The 19,411-nt window shown below is 38.1% G+C and overlaps 1 protein-coding gene across 1 annotated transcript in view; it reads right to left on the reverse strand.

Annotated features, from left to right (window-relative positions):
- LOC126419020 (lysosome membrane protein 2-like) overlaps nt 1-19,411 on the reverse strand; it is a 415,667-nt gene that overhangs the window by 31,492 nt on the left and 364,764 nt on the right. Inside the window, exons 5-7 of the mRNA XM_050086076.1 lie at nt 18,810-19,007; nt 14,401-14,649; nt 7,788-7,929 (exon numbers count right to left, since the gene is read on the reverse strand). Of these exons, the coding sequence (XP_049942033.1) occupies nt 7,788-7,929; nt 14,401-14,649; nt 18,810-19,007 (589 nt within the window). The remainder of the gene's footprint in view (nt 1-7,787; nt 7,930-14,400; nt 14,650-18,809; nt 19,008-19,411) is intronic.

Consider the following 19,411-nt stretch of genomic DNA (forward strand, 5'->3'; position numbering starts at 1 on the left):
CTCTCTCTCTCCTCTCTCTCTCTCTCTCTCTCTCTCTCCCCATACACCTCTTTTTGTTGTCCCCTAAACTTTTTTGTTTTTTGTCTTGTTGTGCAGCTGCAAAGTCATCTGCCCTGAGACCTGCCTTTTTCCCCATCACCCTCTCTTTGTATCCTTCCTTACCCCCTCCCCACCTCCATTAGCTTAGGCAACTGCTTTCAATAAACAAATATGAACAATTATAGAAGTCTTGCTGTGGCCATAGAAGTGGGTGTTTAGGTATCTGTGTGGTTGTGTATGAGACTGTATGTAGTATTGCTAGCAAATGAGCTAGGGCTCGAAAGATAGTGATAATGCTGTTTTCCATTATGTGTTCCTATGATCCACACATCAATCGGCTACAGGCAAGTGGTTGTTATTATAATACACAGCTGCTCTCTCTCTCTCTCTCTCTCTCTCTCTCTCTCTCTCTCTCTCTCTCTCTCTCCCCCTTACACCTCTTTTTGTTGTCCCCTAAACTTTTTTGTTTTTTGTCTTGTTGTGCAGCTGCAAAGTCATCTGCCCTGAGACCTGCCTTTTTCCCCATCACCCTCTCTTTGTATCCTTCCTTACCCCCTCCCCACCTCCATTAGCTTAGGCAACTGCTTTCAATAAACAAATATGAACAATTATAGAAGTCTTGCTGTGGCCATAGAAGTGGGTGTTTAGGTATCTGTGTGGTTGTGTATGAGACTGTATGTAGTATTGCTAGCAAATGAGCTAGGGCTCGAAAGATAGTGATAATGCTGTTTTCCATTATGTGTTCCTATGATCCACACATCAATCGGCTACAGGCAAGTGGTTGTTATTATAATACACAGCTGTGTGTCCCATGATTCAGAATAAATAAAAGGTAGTATCCTTAACATAATTAAGGAAGCAAAATATTCCAAATTTGCCACGAACAAATTTCCTGTTTAAAACATTCAAAAGTAAGAAGAAGTTAAGTACAAAACACAAAAATAAAAAGTAAGGATGAGCTTTGCAGAACTTTTCAGAAATAAAATAGCAATACTATCTTATTATATAGTTTTATAACTATTGATCTGATCCAGAATGAACATTCACTGTGTAGCAGAGTTTTTTTGTTACTTTAATTTTGTTATTTATTTCATGTTCCGTAAATGTAGGTGATGAGTAAATCAGGATACAGAATGTGTCAAACTGCATAAAGTTCAAATATAGCTTTCACAAAAATAAGAGATACAATGTAAATAAGACATCAATTAGAGAACAAATACTCTACTAATGGAAAATGGTGTTTCACTGTGGAAGGATGATTATTTATACTGAAGATAAAAATCAGTAGATACATGAATACATTAAGCAAATTTTCGAATGTCTACAATGGTGCCCAAAATAATGTAAGAGTGGTAAAAGTTCGTACTTAGCATTTACTTAAGAAGACAAAAAAATGAAAAATACGACACAGACAAAGTAGTTTACACCATTCTCAAAATCATATTTGAAATAGTTTTAATAATTTTTATGTCAGGAATTTTAATTCTAAAATAATTTTAAGTAAAGATATAGTAATTTTGTCTCGGGAATTCAACAAAAGTATAAAAGAAAAATTCTCTGTTACGTAATCTGAAAAATTGTTTTAATTTGAGCACAATTTTTAAAGTTTGTGGCAAATGAAAATTGTGTGCCAGACTGGGACCTGAACCAGTTCTGCTTTTGTGCAATGTTTGCACTGCCTCAGCTATCCATACCCTATCTTTGTATTACCTTCTCTAACAATGGTACTGGTCCAGCAAGGTATGCAGCAGAACTTCTGTGAAGTCTGGAAAGTAAGAGAGGTACTGGGAGAAGCGGAGCTGTGCAAGTGCATCTCAAGTCATTCATGGACTATCTAGTCTGTGGGAGCATCACCTGTGAAAGGCAAGGTTCTAGGTTCAAGTCTCAGTCTGTCACACAGTTTTAGTCTGCCTTTAGTTTTAATTAATATGACGCTACAAGTAAATATAGCAGCTCATATGCTGAATCTGAGCATTACCGTAAAGTATTTATGCAGTGACGTGTGCGTGTACTTTCGAAAGGCCGAGAATGAGGCAGTGCTACATCATGTGCACAGGGCACCTCAGATGCGCATATGCGCACGCATAATTGGTTCCTGCTGAATGTTACTTAAATACTGAAATACTGTGTTCAACTTGTTAATGCTTCCATGGAATAAAGTTGTGTTCAGCGTACTGGTCATGTTGTACGTATACCTAATTACAACACGATTAGCGATGAGTGTGGTCCTGTTCTACACACAGAATTCTACTCTGGTTAGTCTTATCTTTATTCTCTTGATGGCTGATGGTGTTATGGAGGACATTTTTCATTGGTTGGTTGAACTGCAAGAATCATTTACCACAGCATTTCTCCACCAATCAGAGGCACTGGACAATCAGGTCAGAATGTTCCTCCATCCACTGTGTCACCTTCTGTTTTGTCGTCCACAGTCCCATTTGTTTATCCATCTGCCTCTTCTACATACAATGAGACCATTGAGGAACGAGACGCATACCAGAAACGTTTGCGACAACACTTTCAAGCTTTTGGGATTACTGATGCTATTTTATGTCATGCCTTGGTTTCATGAATATCACCAAGAATGTATGAAGTCCTATATTGACTTGCCTCATTGCAGGATCTGTCTTCTGTAACGTTTGACCAAATCTGTGAACTTCTTTCAAAATACTACTCCAAGTGCACCCATGTTATTGCATCCCTGGTCAAGTTTTACTTCTATTGGAAGCAACTGCATCAATCCTATTGAGCATGGCCAGCTGAACTCATTGTCATTATTTTGTATCTGATGTGCATAAAGAGCCATATGCTGATCAGATAGTGAGAGATCTTATTATTCGTTTAGCTCCAGATCGTGAGGTTGAGAATGTGCTCTCCAGTGTGAAAATCCATTTCTGAGATTTTAGCTATTGCACAGTTGTTCAAGGTGTCATGAGAAGCAGATAACCAAATTGAGTCAAGTTGTGAGGTATCAGAAATCCAATTCTCTCCTCCACACCAAGCTTCATATAGTTCACAGGGGAAGGCATGATTGTGGTGGCGCATACACTATCATGGCATCAAAGCAGCTGGCCTCACTTCCAGCAACAGCTGCACCAACATAGTAAACAGGTCAGTAAATTAAAGAGTTTCACGCTCTTGTCCTGCCCTTATTGCTTCATTAACCATGAACACCCAGACAGCCCAAAACACTGAGCTACTTGTCATGACTGCAACAAAAAAAGCGACATTGCTTTTGTTTGTAATGAAAAAACTCAGCACAAAGATCTGATGCAGTTATGGATGTAAACATTGTATCGGCTTCTTCTGTTGTACCTAACAAGTCTTTCATTGATGTTATGGTTTTTTGTAAAAATCTGCAGATGCAAGTGGATGCAGGAGCTTCAGCAACCTTGTTAAACTCACAAACTTAAATGGACTTGGGCTCCCCTCTGCTTCTCCGTAAGTCACGAAAGTTAGTAAATTACAATGAACAGAGTATTCCTGTTCTCAGCCAATTCTCTGCCCCAGTGACCTACAAGTCAGTAGTCTGATCACTTACATTTCTTGTTGTAGATAATGCACACACGGAGAATCTTGTTGGATTAGATGCTTTTAAGTTGTTTAATTTTACCATTTCAGATGAAGTGAATTTAGTCTCTGAACAAGTGACATAAACACAGTTAATGCATTATGTTCCGAGTTTTTCTCTTTGTTCTCTCCTGGAATGGGGTGTCAATAATTTGTACATGCACGTTACCATGAAACATTCTGCTTGGCATCTTTTTTCCGGGCCCATTTGGTTCCAGTGACACTCAGGGAACAAGTCAAAGATGAATTAAATCGCCTCATGGATGTGGCATTGTTCAGACCACTGCATCAGATGAATGGTGTATCCCCTTAGTTATAGTAAAGAAATAGTCTGGCCAGTTACACTTTTGTGGCTATTTTGAAGCTTATGTGAACGCACAATGTATAGTGCATACATACCCAATATCACTCTAAGACAAACTCCTTGTGAAGTTATCAAGTGGTCAATACTTCTCAAAAATTGACTTGTCAGATACCTATTTGTTACTCCCTTTAGATACAGAGTCACAATGTATGTTATTTGTCAATACCCCAATTTAACTGCACCAACACTTGTCACCAGCACTCCTGCTATTTTTCAGCATTTTTTTGGAACAACATGTAGTGTCTGTGCCAGGTTCTGCAAACTATTTGGATTACATTGAGGAACATTTACAAAATCTCTGTACTGTTTTTTTTTCTGTCCTCCAAGTGGCTGGGTTGAAGTGCAGTTTTGAAAAACATCAATTGTTTTTCAACCTTCTATCATTTACCTTGGAATGAAGTTTCTTCCAAATGTCTCAATCCCCTGCATCAACATGTTTTTGCTATTATGTCACTTCCACACTATGTCAGTCAAAGAACTTCAGGTTTTTGTATGCAAAGCTGCCTACCACCATAAACTTTTTTCTGGGGCAGCAACAATCATGCAGCCATTACATGTGTTGCTGTGCGAAGGGACTCAGTTTCGCTGATTGCTGACTTGTGAAACTGCATTTTCCACCCTTCATAAGGCCATGTTGCCATCTGCACCCCTCTTAGTGACGTACCAAACAGGCTTCCAATTGGTCCTTGCAACAGACACTTCACAGTACAGGTTGGGGGCAGTACTGGCTCATAGATATCCCAATGGTTCTCAGTGGCCTATTGCTCAAGCCTCAAAAACATTGACCCCTGCTCACATTAGGCACTCTCAGATAGAAAAGGAAGCTTTGGTCATTGTATATCCTGTGAAGAAATTCCATGTTTTTCTCTATGGTACCAAATTCCACCTGGTCATCGACATAAACCATTACTTTCCTTATTCAGTCCTTTTGCAGCATTACCAGATAAAGTGGCACAACACATTCAACACTGGGCTCCTTTTATTTCGCATTACAACTGCACGATTCATTTCTGCCCTATGAATCAACACACAAATGCCGATGCTTTGTCCTACCTGCCAGACAGTCCAGACCCAGGGTTTGATCAGGAGGAATTGCTTTGTTTCCACACTGATATCACCACACAGCAGAAGGTTGATGGTGTTCCTGTAACTAGCACACAGATCATGAAGGTTGTAGCTTCATATCAAGTTTTGCGGAGGATTACCCTAAATGGATTCCAGCTGTCATCACCAGATGCCAGGGGCAGGATCTCTGCGACATTTGCGTGGAGAATGGTCGCTTCTCCAGGCACCATGATCAGCTTCACTTTCGCATGGACAACAGGGTACCCCCTGATGTCCCATTGTCACCTCTGAGCCCATCCACATTAGGTGTCACATCACCTACCACTGCCAGTTCTCCATTCCCATGCAGGCAAGGATATCTGTCCTCAGTGGCCTAATCAACAGTTCTTCTGTTCCTTCCAACACCATATTCAGGGATTCCATCATCCATCCCTAAGTGACCACTGATACCTGTACGGTCACCACACCAAGAGCACCAATGCCTGAGCTGATGCCCAAGGTCGACATGGAAACAACCACAGTGTTGTAACTGTTGCCATATGGTTTGACATGGGAAAGTGGAGGCAGAATGTGTCTGCACCCAAAGCACTTCAGACTGTATGCTCCTGCTGCAGCACACCACCTTAGCCAGAGCCCAGCAGACAAGGAGGACAGCATGGATGTCTCAAGAATCTGTGATCTCCTTAAGACAGGAGGAATGCAGTGAGGTGTGCACATACCTTCAAAAGGCCATGCTTCGGCAGTACTATGTCATCCACAGATGGTGCCTTCAGACAAGGCTAGCTGAGCTACACTTGGCCTTAGTTCTATGTGTATTGCTATAGTTCTTTGTGTATGTAATTGGTTCCTGCTGAATGTTACTTAAATGCTGTGTTCAATCTGTTAATGCTTTCATGAAATAAAGTTGTGTTCAGTCTACTTTTTGTGTTGTGCTTATTCCTAATTACAACTATTTACAGGTGGCTATCAAAACAACAAACATGGCAAATAAAATAGCAAAAAATAGCCTTGAACTGACTGGAATTGTTGTGCAGCAATCAAGTTGGGGGAAGTATGCATACAACTTATTTCTAAAGTACTTGCATATTATTCACAATGCAATCTAGTGCAAAGTTCCCTTAATGCAGTGGTGAAAGAAATTTAACCAAATTCTCTGCTGTGAAATTGACTATAGATGATTCATAATATGGAGCTGCTTGTATGCTAAATAATGTTAAAATATTATGAGTTAGAGCAGTTTTATCTTGGAAGAGTGTGCCTTATTATTTAGCATCTGTGTCCCTCATCAAATTTTCCATGTAATTCTTATTCATAATTTATCCTGAAAAAATGGAACAGTGGTAAAAGTTCAATGAAATTGTAGCCCTAGTAAACCTTAATCAGTTTCATGTTTATAGTAGAACACAGGCATTCATATACATAACAACATTCTACATCGACTACATATATCTAGCTACAGTCACAGTTGGTCCATGCTGTTCAATACTTGTAGCAAGAGCATCATGCTAAAATTGGTGACAATCAGAAGTGTCTTAATTGTCACCCACATGTTGATGTTGCACATGTGTAGCTTGTGATACCCACTTGCCTGTTTCTGCAACCTAATCTCGCATTAAGTTCTGATTTACAATTATGGCAGTCATCTTTAATATCCTGCTCTTCGAACAATGAAGTAGAAGCTTTTGTCTGTTAGTATGTTTGCTGTGTCATCCCATTGACAGTCATGCATGGTCAGCAAATTACATGTTGACCAATTTTAGCAATGATTGTGTATGGCAAGCAAGATTTGCCTGCACAAGGATTACCATAGCAAAGAGAGTGACATTGATGAAGTAACTTCAGTCTCTTTCACTTAACACTACCAGTAACAGAGGTGAAGTGGACAGGCAACAGATTCTACAATTTTTCATACCATCAAAGTTTAAAATTCTTTGGAAAGTAACACTTCTAAAAGATGGTTTATATTTCTACATAATGATTATTAGTAGAGACGAGGGCAACTGCAGTATTTATAGTTCAGTCTTGACTATCATGCAGTGACTGTGTCCTGGCTGTGTCTCATGGATGCTGTGAAGATGATGTCAGAAGCCACCAGGGTTGACTTTCACTCTGGAAAAATCATCACAGTCTGCCTACTTTTTTAACTATGGCATTATCTTCTCACAAATTACAAAGATTTGTTAGTTGTTACCATAGAATGCTTTCTGCTCAGATTTCTAATTTCTACTAACTGTTAATTAGGGAGATGATAAATACATAAAAACTGTGATGACTGTACACCATAATTACTTTGGACACGGCTAGTCTTCATATTACTGATTCGTAACACAGTTGATGTTTCTGCTGCCTCTGGCCTGCTTCCAATAATAGGTTATATTTTAAAATCAGAGGGACTTTCTATCTCAGTTCATTTGTATTTGACCAATTTCAAGGTCAAATATCTAACATGTCACCTAATATACAGCAGATGAGGTTCCACTACTGCAGTTACAGAGAACAGCTAGTACACAAGACATTGTTATTACTTCAGATTGGTGGTATATTAAAGTACATAAACATTTGATACCCACCTGTACATTGACAAGTTTCAAAGCTTAAATAATCTCCATTGGAATATAATATTTTTTAATTGACAACAACTGAATTTATTGAAGATGACAATGACAATATTTGGTTGAGAAGACATTCAATAACTGCAAATAAATGGCATATAAAATCCATTATTTGTAGGTTACTTTTCTCTTCTTACCAAAGGCACATGGTGAAGCATTGAAGACTCCTCCAGGTGGACACTCATCACTCTGGCAGAAGCAAGCATTTTCAGGATTGACGTCACCCCTTGCAAACACATTTCGTGGAGGCCTGTACTGTCTTGCAGGAATATCGTTCACCTGGAAATTTTGTGGACTTTAAATAGAGTTATTGAGCTGTAACAGATTCTCTCTTTGTATATACCTAACTGCAACATCCATGTAACTGCCTGATGTAAAGGAGCAATATCACATAGTTGTACAGACTAGCAGTGGAGAGAGAGTAAACACTTTATATAAAGAAAGCACCTGTCAGTTATGGAAAACTGTATGTTTTCATTCCTCAAATACCCAAACTAATTACAAAATGTTCCAACAATGGGAGAGCTTGTTGTTACGACTGTAATGGACAATGAATGAATGAGTGAATGAGCAACTGTCTAGGCACAGTTTTGTTACAATAAAAGGACTTACACATTTTATTATTTACAAACAGGCACATGGACTGGTCAGAACTTAAGCTGGAGAGTGCACCCACTGATATTACCATTACATACACAAATGCAGGGTGTATCAGAAAGAATCATCCGATTTGTCACGTCTTTCTTTCTGAAACTAATAAACATACAATGAATTTTGCTTTTGGATGAAAGGGAAACTGAAAAAGATTTTTTGTACCTTTTCATAGGGGTTTAATATGCCTCCTTGAGATGCATGGCATTTGTCAATGTGGTATTAAAGTTGTTCCCACACTGCAGTAAGCATGTCTTGAGTTACTGCTTCCACAGCTGCTGTTATGTGATGTCTCTGTTCATTCATTGTTGTTAAAATAGGCACATAAACAGAGTCTTTTATAAACCCCCACAAGAAATAATCACATACAGTCAAGTCCAGTGACCTTGGAGGCCAGTAATATAAGGCTGCATCATTTGGTCCAGTGCAACCGACCCATTATTCAGTAATCCTTCAATTTAAAAATTCTTCCACTCCCAGATGCCAGTGTGGCCCCATCCTGTTGGTAAATGAAGTCATTCAAATCAGTCTCTAAGTTCTCAAGCATATCAAGATACATGCTTCCTGCAATCATGTCCTTGGGAAAGAAAAATAGACCATACACTTTTTCGCGTGAAACTGCATAAGACACATTAAATTTTGGAGAATCCCTCTCATGTTTTGCAACTTCATGTGGTTGTTCCATACCTCATATTCTCACATTAAGATAGTTCACTTTTCCATTGAAATGGAATGTTGCCTTGTCACTAAACACTAAGTGTGGAAGGAAACTGGCATCCCCATCTTGCCAAGAATGAAATTCAGAATCCCACACATTGTTTGCCATGTTCACAAAGAGCTTGCAGTAGCTGAATTTTGTACAATTATATGTGCAAATGGCAACACAACACATGCCAAATGGACATCGGGGGCTTGTTGAGCTGTGTAGCAGCACATTGCATGGATTTCTATAGACTCCTTTTGAAACTATGGTGGATGCTTTCGAAGTCTGTGTCTAGGTACTCATGGACAGCCTGGAGATTTGCCTTTACACAAACATCCTGTTTCTTGGAATTGTTCGTGTCATCGTCTAATGCTCTGTGCTGTAGGATGATCCACATGATACCTAGTATGAAAGTCAAGTTGAAAAGTTATTACTGATATGCTCCACACAAAACGTAGAGCACGAAATGCTTTCTGTTGTCCCAACACCATTTTTACTAGAACTGAAGTGGACGCACACTGCTGCTACTAGCAGGAACCATGTAAAACTTGAGAGTTTGCTCTTTCCAACCATATGTTGTTCTAGTACATATCTCAAATAACATAATGGTTATGATTTTTTTTAAATATGATGATTCCTTTTTATGCACCCTGTATAGTCTGTGCTCTGATCTTTCAGAAAGACAGGTTCCTTCTTCATGATAGAAAAAAAAAATGTTGGGGGATTAAGAGACAAGGGGAAAGGAAGATAACTCAGATCACAGGTTAAAATGAATCCATCTTGTCTGAAAGGCCTGGTTTCTGAGTGACTCGGCACACTTCTCTTACATGTTCAGTACTACTACTTCTCTACTGTGAAAATGTATCTGTGGTTTCAAAAGCTATGAGAGCAGTCTTCTTATCTTTGTATGTGTGTCCATTGGTACTCCTGGGACAGATGCCTTCTGAAGATAAGTTCTAGGCAGACCACATGTATTTTTCTGAATTTAATAAATTTCTGTATGGACATTTTCATTCTGATGTAGTTTAATGTTTGTCTGATCATACAGTTTTTCACCACTGCAGCTTTCCTATTCCATCTCTGAGTAGAAAGTTAAGTATTTTGTTAGATGTAATAGATGTCCTTATTACCTGTCTCTCCTTATGGTAAAGACTCATTTCTTTGCTCACATGTTCTTTTCTTAGTATCTTTCATTTCATATGTTATCTGTCTACTTAATTTTACACTAATAACTAACAATTTTTTCCACTACTACTATTGTGTCTTCCCAATTGTGATGCTTTGTATGTCTACCACTTTCCTTCAATATTGCCTTAGTTTTGGCTACTGCAAATACATGTTTTGTGCAAACTATGCTGTCCAGCTATTGCACAGTTATTCTAACTCTCCAAGACATCTGATCAAAGGAAGGAAGTCATTTGCATATTTTAGGCTGGGTTGATTTACTAATTTTATTTCTGTTCAACTGATCTCGGAATTTGGCATAAAATTACAAGAAATTGTTTTTAAAAATCTGGATGGTATGACATTGAACTACGAACTTCAGAATGAAAATAACAATAAAACCAAATCTAGAAAAAGACATACACCATTAGAATTCATGCTGTCCTTCTTCTTCTTCTTCTTCTTCTTCTTCTTCTTCTTCTTCCTCCTCCTCCTCCTCCTGACCACATCCTGTGTCTTCACATGGTCAGTGTTTCTTTGTTTGACAGTGTTATTGGTAGAGGGTGGCAGGATGCCCTACCTGTTGCCACTCCTTCCTCCCCAAAATATAATTATGTACCCCATATGCCTGTGTCTAGTGCTATCCCACATGAAAGTGTGTTACTGTTTTCAATATATCTGAATTGTTTAACAGATGCAAGACATTACTAGCCTGGTATTCACCTAGTCAGCTGTAGGAAACTTCCTGAGAACCATCTCCAGGCTGATATACACGTCAGTCCTCATTGTTAACCCACTGGTGTGCCAGGCAAGACACATCATTAGAATTGTCCATATCTTAATAATGAACAAGGATAGCATAAATAGTTATCTACGGCCTTAGAGGAATTAGCCTGTCATTAATCTGGCACAATGCGAGAAAAATCATCAAAACTCATGTCAAAATGTCTGAATTACATAAACAAGCCTATACAGGATGTAAAACCCTAGCAGAGAATAGTGCATCTGTGACATCATGTAAAAAACTGTTTCTTTTTTTAAACTTCCTGGCAGATTAAAACTGTGTGCCCGACCGAGACTGGAACTCGGGACCTTTGCCTTTCGCGGGCAAGTGCTCTACCAACTGAGCTACCGAAGCACGACTCACGCCCAGTACTCACAGCTTTACTTCTGCCAGTGGCTGTGGCTAAGCCATGTCTCTGCAATATCCTTTCTTTCAGGAGTGCTAGTTCTGCAAGGTTCGCAGGAGAGCTTCTGTAAAGTTTGGAAGGTAGGAGATGAGGTACTGGCAGAAGTAAAGCTGTGAGTACCGGGCGTGAGTCGTGCTTTGGTAGCTCAGTTGGTGGAGCACTTGCCCACGAAAGGCAAAGGTCCCGAGTTCGAGTCTCGGTCGGGCACACAGTTTTAATCTGCCAGGAAGTTTCATATCAGCGCACACTCCGCTGCAGAGTGAAAATCTCATTCTGTTTCTTTTTTATTTCCTCTACACAGTCAAAACCATTGTATCTATAGTTTATTTACGTCTTACATTTGTCTTCATATTGGCTGCTGTTAAAACTTTTCAATACACTTTACTGATATTCAGTTATCATAAGACAATGAAAAGAGTGTAAAGAAGTAACGTATGAACAATGCTGCATAATATCTGATTCATTTTAGTGAATTATAGCCATTTAAACCTGTGAGTGTACCTATAGTATTCCTGCAAAAGCAGAAGTTGTTTCCCAGAAGGAACACTTTCAGTCTGGGTTTGTAATCATGCGATTTGTTAATAACCTTTTTCAGCTCATGTGGAAACCTGTTAAAATATGCAGTGTGTGTAATAACTTCAAGTTGAGTCACAACAGTGTGAACCACAACTTCTGCTGAAAAACTTACAGATGTGGTGATATGGACAGATAGGTTCCACTGAACATGGGCTCTAAAATGCATGTCTTAAGAGCTATGAACACTGTAGCTAAGATGAACAAGTGCTAAGAGGTCTTAAGATGTGGAATTTAGAGCCCATATTTCATGGACAGTTTTTTCTTGTTTTGATCCACATTGCCTCCTGTGAAAGGGTGTCAGTGGAGTTGTGTTTCATCCTGTATATTTCTGAGTACTCCATACCTTCTGAACAGTTATAAATGCTGAGCTTGCAGCTCATTGTGTAGAGGTTTACACAACATTTGTGAATTATTACCACATACCACCTGAATGGTTCACTGTTGGGCTTGAAGTAAACATTTTGCTGCAAAATATGAGCCCATATTACATTAAAGAATTAGTGTATCCAATGTTAAGAAAGTTGGAGTGTGTCACTGGCTGTAATTTTAAGATATTCTAATTGTAAAAGTATGTGTGTGGTTTCTGCAGCAGGTCATGAATATGTGCATTGCATGAGACCTCAACAGCCACACTTTCCAGGTGCAACAGATCTCATGTCTAGTACATCAGTAACTGAGTCACTATTAGAGACCTGAGTATCAATATGTTTAAAAAGCTGAATGTACTGTGCTTTACTGGAATGAAGCCAGTCTATTCACTGCGAACTGGAAGTTGCTTCTTTCCATGTTAGTCAATCTGTAATAATTATGAAAGTATCATCCACTAACAAAAGAGCTTTAGAGTCATCTGGTACAGCTGACAGAAGGTTATTCACATGTATTAAGAAAAAATTGACTGGAATATGAAACCATGAGAAGAAACCCATGGTGCACAACTCTTGTGTGTTGGTAGCTCATTCGTTGCTAAGAGAGAGATTTTTTCGTATTTATTCCAGTTAAAGATCACAAAATTTTGCATCAGGTTAAGAATTTGTATTTACAAACAGTAAGTTAGAGGCATTTTGATGTACAAAGTGGATCAAACTCACAAGTAAGGCAGTAACAAATCAATTTACATGTCAACAAGGCTGCAGTGATACCACTCCAGTGAAGTGACATTCATCCCTAACTCTTCTTACAGCCAAATTATACTCATGAATGAAAACTATAAGGTAAGATGTAATAGGTACGACTGCAGATAATGTGAGGGGTGGTGGTGGTTGTTATTTGCATGTGGTGAGTCATTTTGAGGGACATCATGCTACTGTGACAAGGGATTGCAATCAAGCACCTTCACGAGAGATATCTTCTTGGACATGAGAACAGAAGTACCAGTGATTGCTGGCCTACTTAGAAGCAGATAAGCTAAGAGAAACAAATGAAATCTCTTAGGATTCATTCTGTAATCATCTTGAGTACTGTCAGAAGACTTTGTTGTAATTTGTCTGATTATGTATATCAGGGAGGTCAATACATGAGTTATTAATTCAAATTGAACTCTTGATGATAATTTAAAAATGTGATGTATATTTCCTTAACAACAATGGAAGTGCTGTCCAAGTATGAGTCCAAGGAGAGCCTTACAAGATAAGATGGACAAGAAAAAGAAAACATGAAGAACAATCAAATTAATAATGTATTCCAGAATGACAGCCATACACCAAAACACATTCACATTACTGCCTAAAAACAATTTTTCTATCACATCGAGCTACCATTTGTAAAAGTGGTACAGTCAAAGTAATAACCCAGATACATTTTGTGGCACTTTGAAATTTACATAAAAATGATGGACCTTGTTTGGATTTTTGGCTTGAAATAATTTTACTGCACCACATTTAGGTATGTTGCCCCAACTGATCAAAAAACTGTTTGTATTCGGGTATATGAATGTGAAATTAATGCATAAACTGATTTATAATCACCCTGCTTTTACGTTTGATGCACTTTGCACAGCACAGTGCCTTTGTCTCATTATTTTGTAGATCTGAAGATGGTTATCATAGACCAAAATTAGTAACCTAAAGTGAAATCTTGTGATCTAAAACTGCAATAAATACAAAATAACCATTCCTGGATCACTGTGGATTTTTGCTCTGGCTGTGTCACAACTCATTACGTGAGAGAGTTCATGTTCCTTTTGTCGTTCAGTTATTTTGTTAATAAATCCTTACAAGCTGAACATGCTGCCTAGCTGTGGCTTTCCTTTACATCTTTCATAATATAAACTTTTCTATACAGTTACAAATGAAGTGAAGTGACACTGTTGTAGCTTAGTCTTGATGTCATTTAGGACCATTTACAAGCCCTGAACAACCACGTGTGACAACATTTTTGTTGTGGTTACAACTTTTTTCCATCAGGCACTAGCTTGGAATCAAATGAGCAGTCACCAAGTGTAGTGGAGTACCAAAAGCTAAAACTTACCATGAGATCCTTTTCAAACTCAAGGGGCAGCCGACGGCAGAGCTCCTTGTTGAACAGGTAGAGTGGCGCATGCTGCTCGACAAGGTGTGGTGGGAACATGGAACCGTCAGTGCCATCTACACGGGAGCACTCTGTGTCACCCCAAGCACGCAGTCGTGGTTCGCCGTCAACAGACACAATTATGCCCAGCTGTTTCATGTCACGGGCTCCTGTCTCTGCCTCTATCATTGAACGTCCAATGCCGCTGCGCTGAAGACAAAATGGCAAGTTTCAGTTACATCTGTAATGATAAAGTGAATGACCAAAAGTAGGGAAGCCCAAAAGTGATAAAGTTGTCAGAACCATCACCTGCTGCAGGGAACACATAGATAATGCTTGCAATTATAGAACATCGAATAAGGTCAGGAAGGACCATTCTCCAAATTCAAATGGTTAAATACTATCACTATGGGACTTAGCAATGTTGGATGAATGGAATACGTATGGTGATTATATATATATTGTGTGTGTGTGTGTGTGTGTAAAGGTAACTTCCTATTAACAAAAATCTGCAAGCCATTTATTTCTGAGGAAATAAAGTGATGCTTAAGAATAACTACAGGAAATCTCAAGTTGACTTTTTAGTTCTAACACTCATCAGTTGGTAGTCTTGCAAATCTCTTTGAAAGATCATTTGAAAGACCATTTTAAAGTCATAAAGAAATATGATTCTCTTCCTCAGTTGGAGATATATGAGTGTTAATGGACAAACATTTTACTTGCACTGAAAATTCACATTACCATTCATGTTATTCGTTTTTCGCTTCATATGTTACGAAAAAACAAAGCCTTACAGAGGATGCATTACAAAGAATACGCTTATGGCACTATACTATTCTCTTATGACAATTGCACAAAAATCATCTCTTCTATGGTCATGCACAATTTCTGCATGTGATCACCCAAAATATGTGTCTAACACCACTTTAACCTTACTTCAAAGAAGTTGTGCACTACTGGAAGGGTGGATTTAGATGGTTTGGTTATCCCATCAGTGATTAAGATTGCATATATCTGCCATTAAACTTAGTATTACCAAAAAGAGTCAATAAAACAAATTTACTACCTTTTACTGTCATTCTTCCACCCCACAGTACTCACATCAATAGTGCTTACACCAGTACCATACATGTGGCAAGCAACCAGCTGTGGAATAACCTGCCTTATAAATTTAGAAAATTTACATATCTTTCACATTTTTGTAAATAAGGTTACTCTTATTATTTATTGAAACAACACAACTGTAGCTAAGTCTTTGCACCTAACTTGACCCCCATACACCCTCATCTGAACTCCCTATTAAAGTTCCTAAGACTTAACTATTTTCTGCAAGTTTCCTCTCCTCTTGCTACTCATTTGCTTTACAATTACTACAAAATAAAATCTTCATACATTATTTGTTTGTGTGAAGTATATATGACTATCCTGCAAGATTTAATTACGCTTTCAACAAATTTCAGTATTTTTATTTCATGGATCCCACAGAGAGGGATTGCCGGAATGTGGAAATACATAAAAGGGACACTGAAATGATCTAACATTATGAAATTATAGTTCTGATGGTAATTGTAAAGAACTGTAACTTGCACACCTATTTTAAGAGGTTTTGTATTGATATTTTTCAATACAATAGGAGGATTTGACCAATGGAAGTTTTTTTTTATTTTTGTATTTTATTTATTTTTATTTTTATTTTAAATTTTGTCTTCATTGGTAACACGTTACCTACAGGACATTTAATATGGTTGTGAAATTTTTTAATACATGAATGCTCATATACATTTTCTTGATATATTGCCACTGGAACTGACCAGTAAGGTACTGGGAAAGTATATGCTTGTGTCTACAATTGTAATTTATTTATTTTGCCAACTGTCTATGAGTGTTGGTATAAGGGACAATCATAGGCCATCCTATGATCAAAAAGTATGATTACACAGTTAGAACAGTAGTGCAAATGCAATTTACAAAAAATATTATCCTTAATGACAGTGAACACGTGGTATAAAGTGAATCTTAAAATGTATAGACAGCCTCTTACACCCAACAGGCAGTATCAAGCTTGCTTCCCAAGTGGGTGTGTCAGACACTAAAAGGAAAGGTCAATGTTGAGCTTAAGGGAAGAGGATGAGGTAATAACTACAGATTAGCTTGCTTCAATTTCAATTTTAAATCTTAACTAATAACACAGAAATCACAATTAATTTTAAAAAATAATTAGTATCGCCAAAATGTCAAAAATTTCCATGTTATTAATATTTTAGGCAGAGTACTTGTTCTGCTGAACACCGTTTGGGAAAACCTGAATTACTGTTACAGTGTGCAGGTTGCTGATAGGTACTTGGGAAATTTTCGTGAAAAATATTGATTGTTTATTGTGCTGTCTGTCAGATACAAAGAAACGATTATAGTTTGTGATGATTTTTATGTAAATTTCTTATACTTATCTGGCAGGAAAAGTGAATCAGAGACATTATTGGTCATGTGTGTTCTAGTGTCAGTTATAAATTTCCCCACTCTGGTAGCTTTAGATGATAATACAGTGATTAGTGTTTTCATAAAACAAACAGAACTAAAACACACAAATGCTTGCCCTGTGACAAAAAGAATATAAAATCATAATGCACAGTCACACTACATAACTACATTTACAGTCCAAAAAACACTCAGCAAAAACAATGAGTATGGCACATTTTTAGGAAAACATGAAAATAATTGACTGATGTTTGGAACAAACCTATTTGCCAGCTCTAAAAATCAACCATTTTCTTAATAAGTTTGTAACAATTTTTAAAGCAGTTATTGAAAAAAAAAAAAATTCAGTACTAGAATAACTGTCAGTAACAATTGCGCAGTCTTGCTTCTTACATCATTCTCCAAACTTTGAGAGTGTGATGTCACTGCCTTCTTAGTAATAGAATTTATAATCACAATATTTGGTTTTCAAAAGGGCTGCTAGACAGAAGCTATTTATACCTTTACTGAGTACAAAATAAAATTTCTAAATGATGAACTATCAGCCATTGGGATCTTCTGTGACTTATAAAATGCATTTGGTTGTTTAAATCATAATATTCAATTAGAAAAACTAAATGTTATGGCATTTGTGGTTCAACAAATGCCTGGTCATTTTCTATTTAAGGAACTATATGCAAAATGTTGCACTAGGTTGTAGGAGGAAAGAGAAAGAGAGAGAGAGAGAGAGAGAGAGACAGAGACTGGGGAGAAATCACAATGGGCATTCCACAAGGTTCCCTTGTGGGTCAATCTCTTTTCTTGTGCTATGTTAATTATGTACTACTTTATATGAAGCAGGAGGCAAGAGTAATCCTGTTTGCAGAAGATACAAGTATTACAATCAGTCTGTTCAAAGAAGCATTGACAAGGGAAATAGTAAATGATGTCACTAGTTAATTGGTTTTGCAGGGGTAAACTGACTAAGTTTTGAAAACTGTTTATCCAGTTTTGCACTGTCAAAAATACCCAATATATTATGAAACAATTTACCACCAAGAAATAATGAACAGGTTAGAAGGTTCTGTATTCTTGGCTGTGCACACTGATTGGAACTTAAACTGGGAAAGCACATAGCAGACCTGCTGAATTGTTTAATTTCAAAAATGTTTGTTGTAAGAATAATTATCATCAACTTTGGAACCATAAAAATCAGTAAGTTACCATATTTTTCATATTTCCATTCACAGACATTCTGGATAATATTTTAGGGTAACTCCACACTTCGGTAAAACACTGATTGCAGAAAAGAAAGAAATTAGAACTATATGTGGAGTTCACAGACATAAATCTTGCACCTGTTTATCCAACAGAGAATATTAACAGCAGCAGCCAGAGTTAGATTTAATTTGCTGTCAACAGTCTATTCCAGTGAAACAGTAAAAGAGTTATTCACCAATACACTACCCAAAGGAAAAATGATTTGCACTTTCATACTGAATCAAGCTTATGTCCAGAAAAGAGAGCAGTACTCCACCATAAGCTCAAGCTAATCTGACAAATAATATGCCAGACAGCAGAAGGTTTTGTGAATGTAGATTAAAGTTGGTTTGCCATAACAAGGAATTCTTGAACAGTAACAACTAGTAAATTAAAACCCTACAAATGGTTTCTGTGTGTGTGTGTGTGGGGGGGGGGGGGGGGGGGGGGGCGTGTGTGTGGGTGGGTGGGGGCGTGTGTGTGTGTGTGTGTGTGTGTGTGTGTGTGTGTGTGGGTGGGTGGGTGGGGGCGTGTGTGTGTGTGGGCATGTGAGCGCGCGCATACGCGCATCTGCATGTGAAATATGGTCTATGGATCATGTAACTAACTAGAGTTAGTTTGAGCCATCTTCCAGTGAAAAGTGCATGAATACTTACAGCCTCCAGGAAGCCAAGGCGCATATCTGAGGGGCTCAGTCCAAACATGGAGAAGATACTGGAGAGTGTCATGAGGGCCTCCTGGTAGCCCCACAAGAACTCTTCCACATCCAAGTGCAGGAATGGAGATTTGGCCATCACTGCCTTCACCCCAATCTGTGTCCAGTAGCTACTTTTCCGCAGCATCGATATGGCACTCTGAAAGAGTAACACCACTATCAGCTGCTAGTTACTGCTGCCATGAAACTGCATGATGTGAACTTTAACTGATACATTGAACAGACTATAATGATTAAACTCTCTGGAAACTAAAAACATTAACAACAGAAAATACTATCTCAGGACACAATTTCTATAAGAAAAAACAGTGTTTATGTGGAAACTTTTAATTTTGCACCCATTATGCTAGTATTCTTACCATAGGTGGGATTGTAAGAGTTAACACGCCTGGCTCTTTTCTTCCTCATTTTGACACTGAATGGAAAAGACACTGCCTGTAAGGCAAGTGTTGCCCAACACAAGAGAGAGTTTTTGCTTTAGAAGGGTGGCTCCACACCTTTGTATCAGCCAGTATTTTAATGACCACTGCAATTTCAGTTAAC

This window comes from Schistocerca serialis, chromosome 9, assembly GCF_023864345.2.
Source record: "Schistocerca serialis cubense isolate TAMUIC-IGC-003099 chromosome 9, iqSchSeri2.2, whole genome shotgun sequence".
Taxonomy (NCBI): Eukaryota; Metazoa; Arthropoda; class Insecta; order Orthoptera; family Acrididae; genus Schistocerca; species Schistocerca serialis.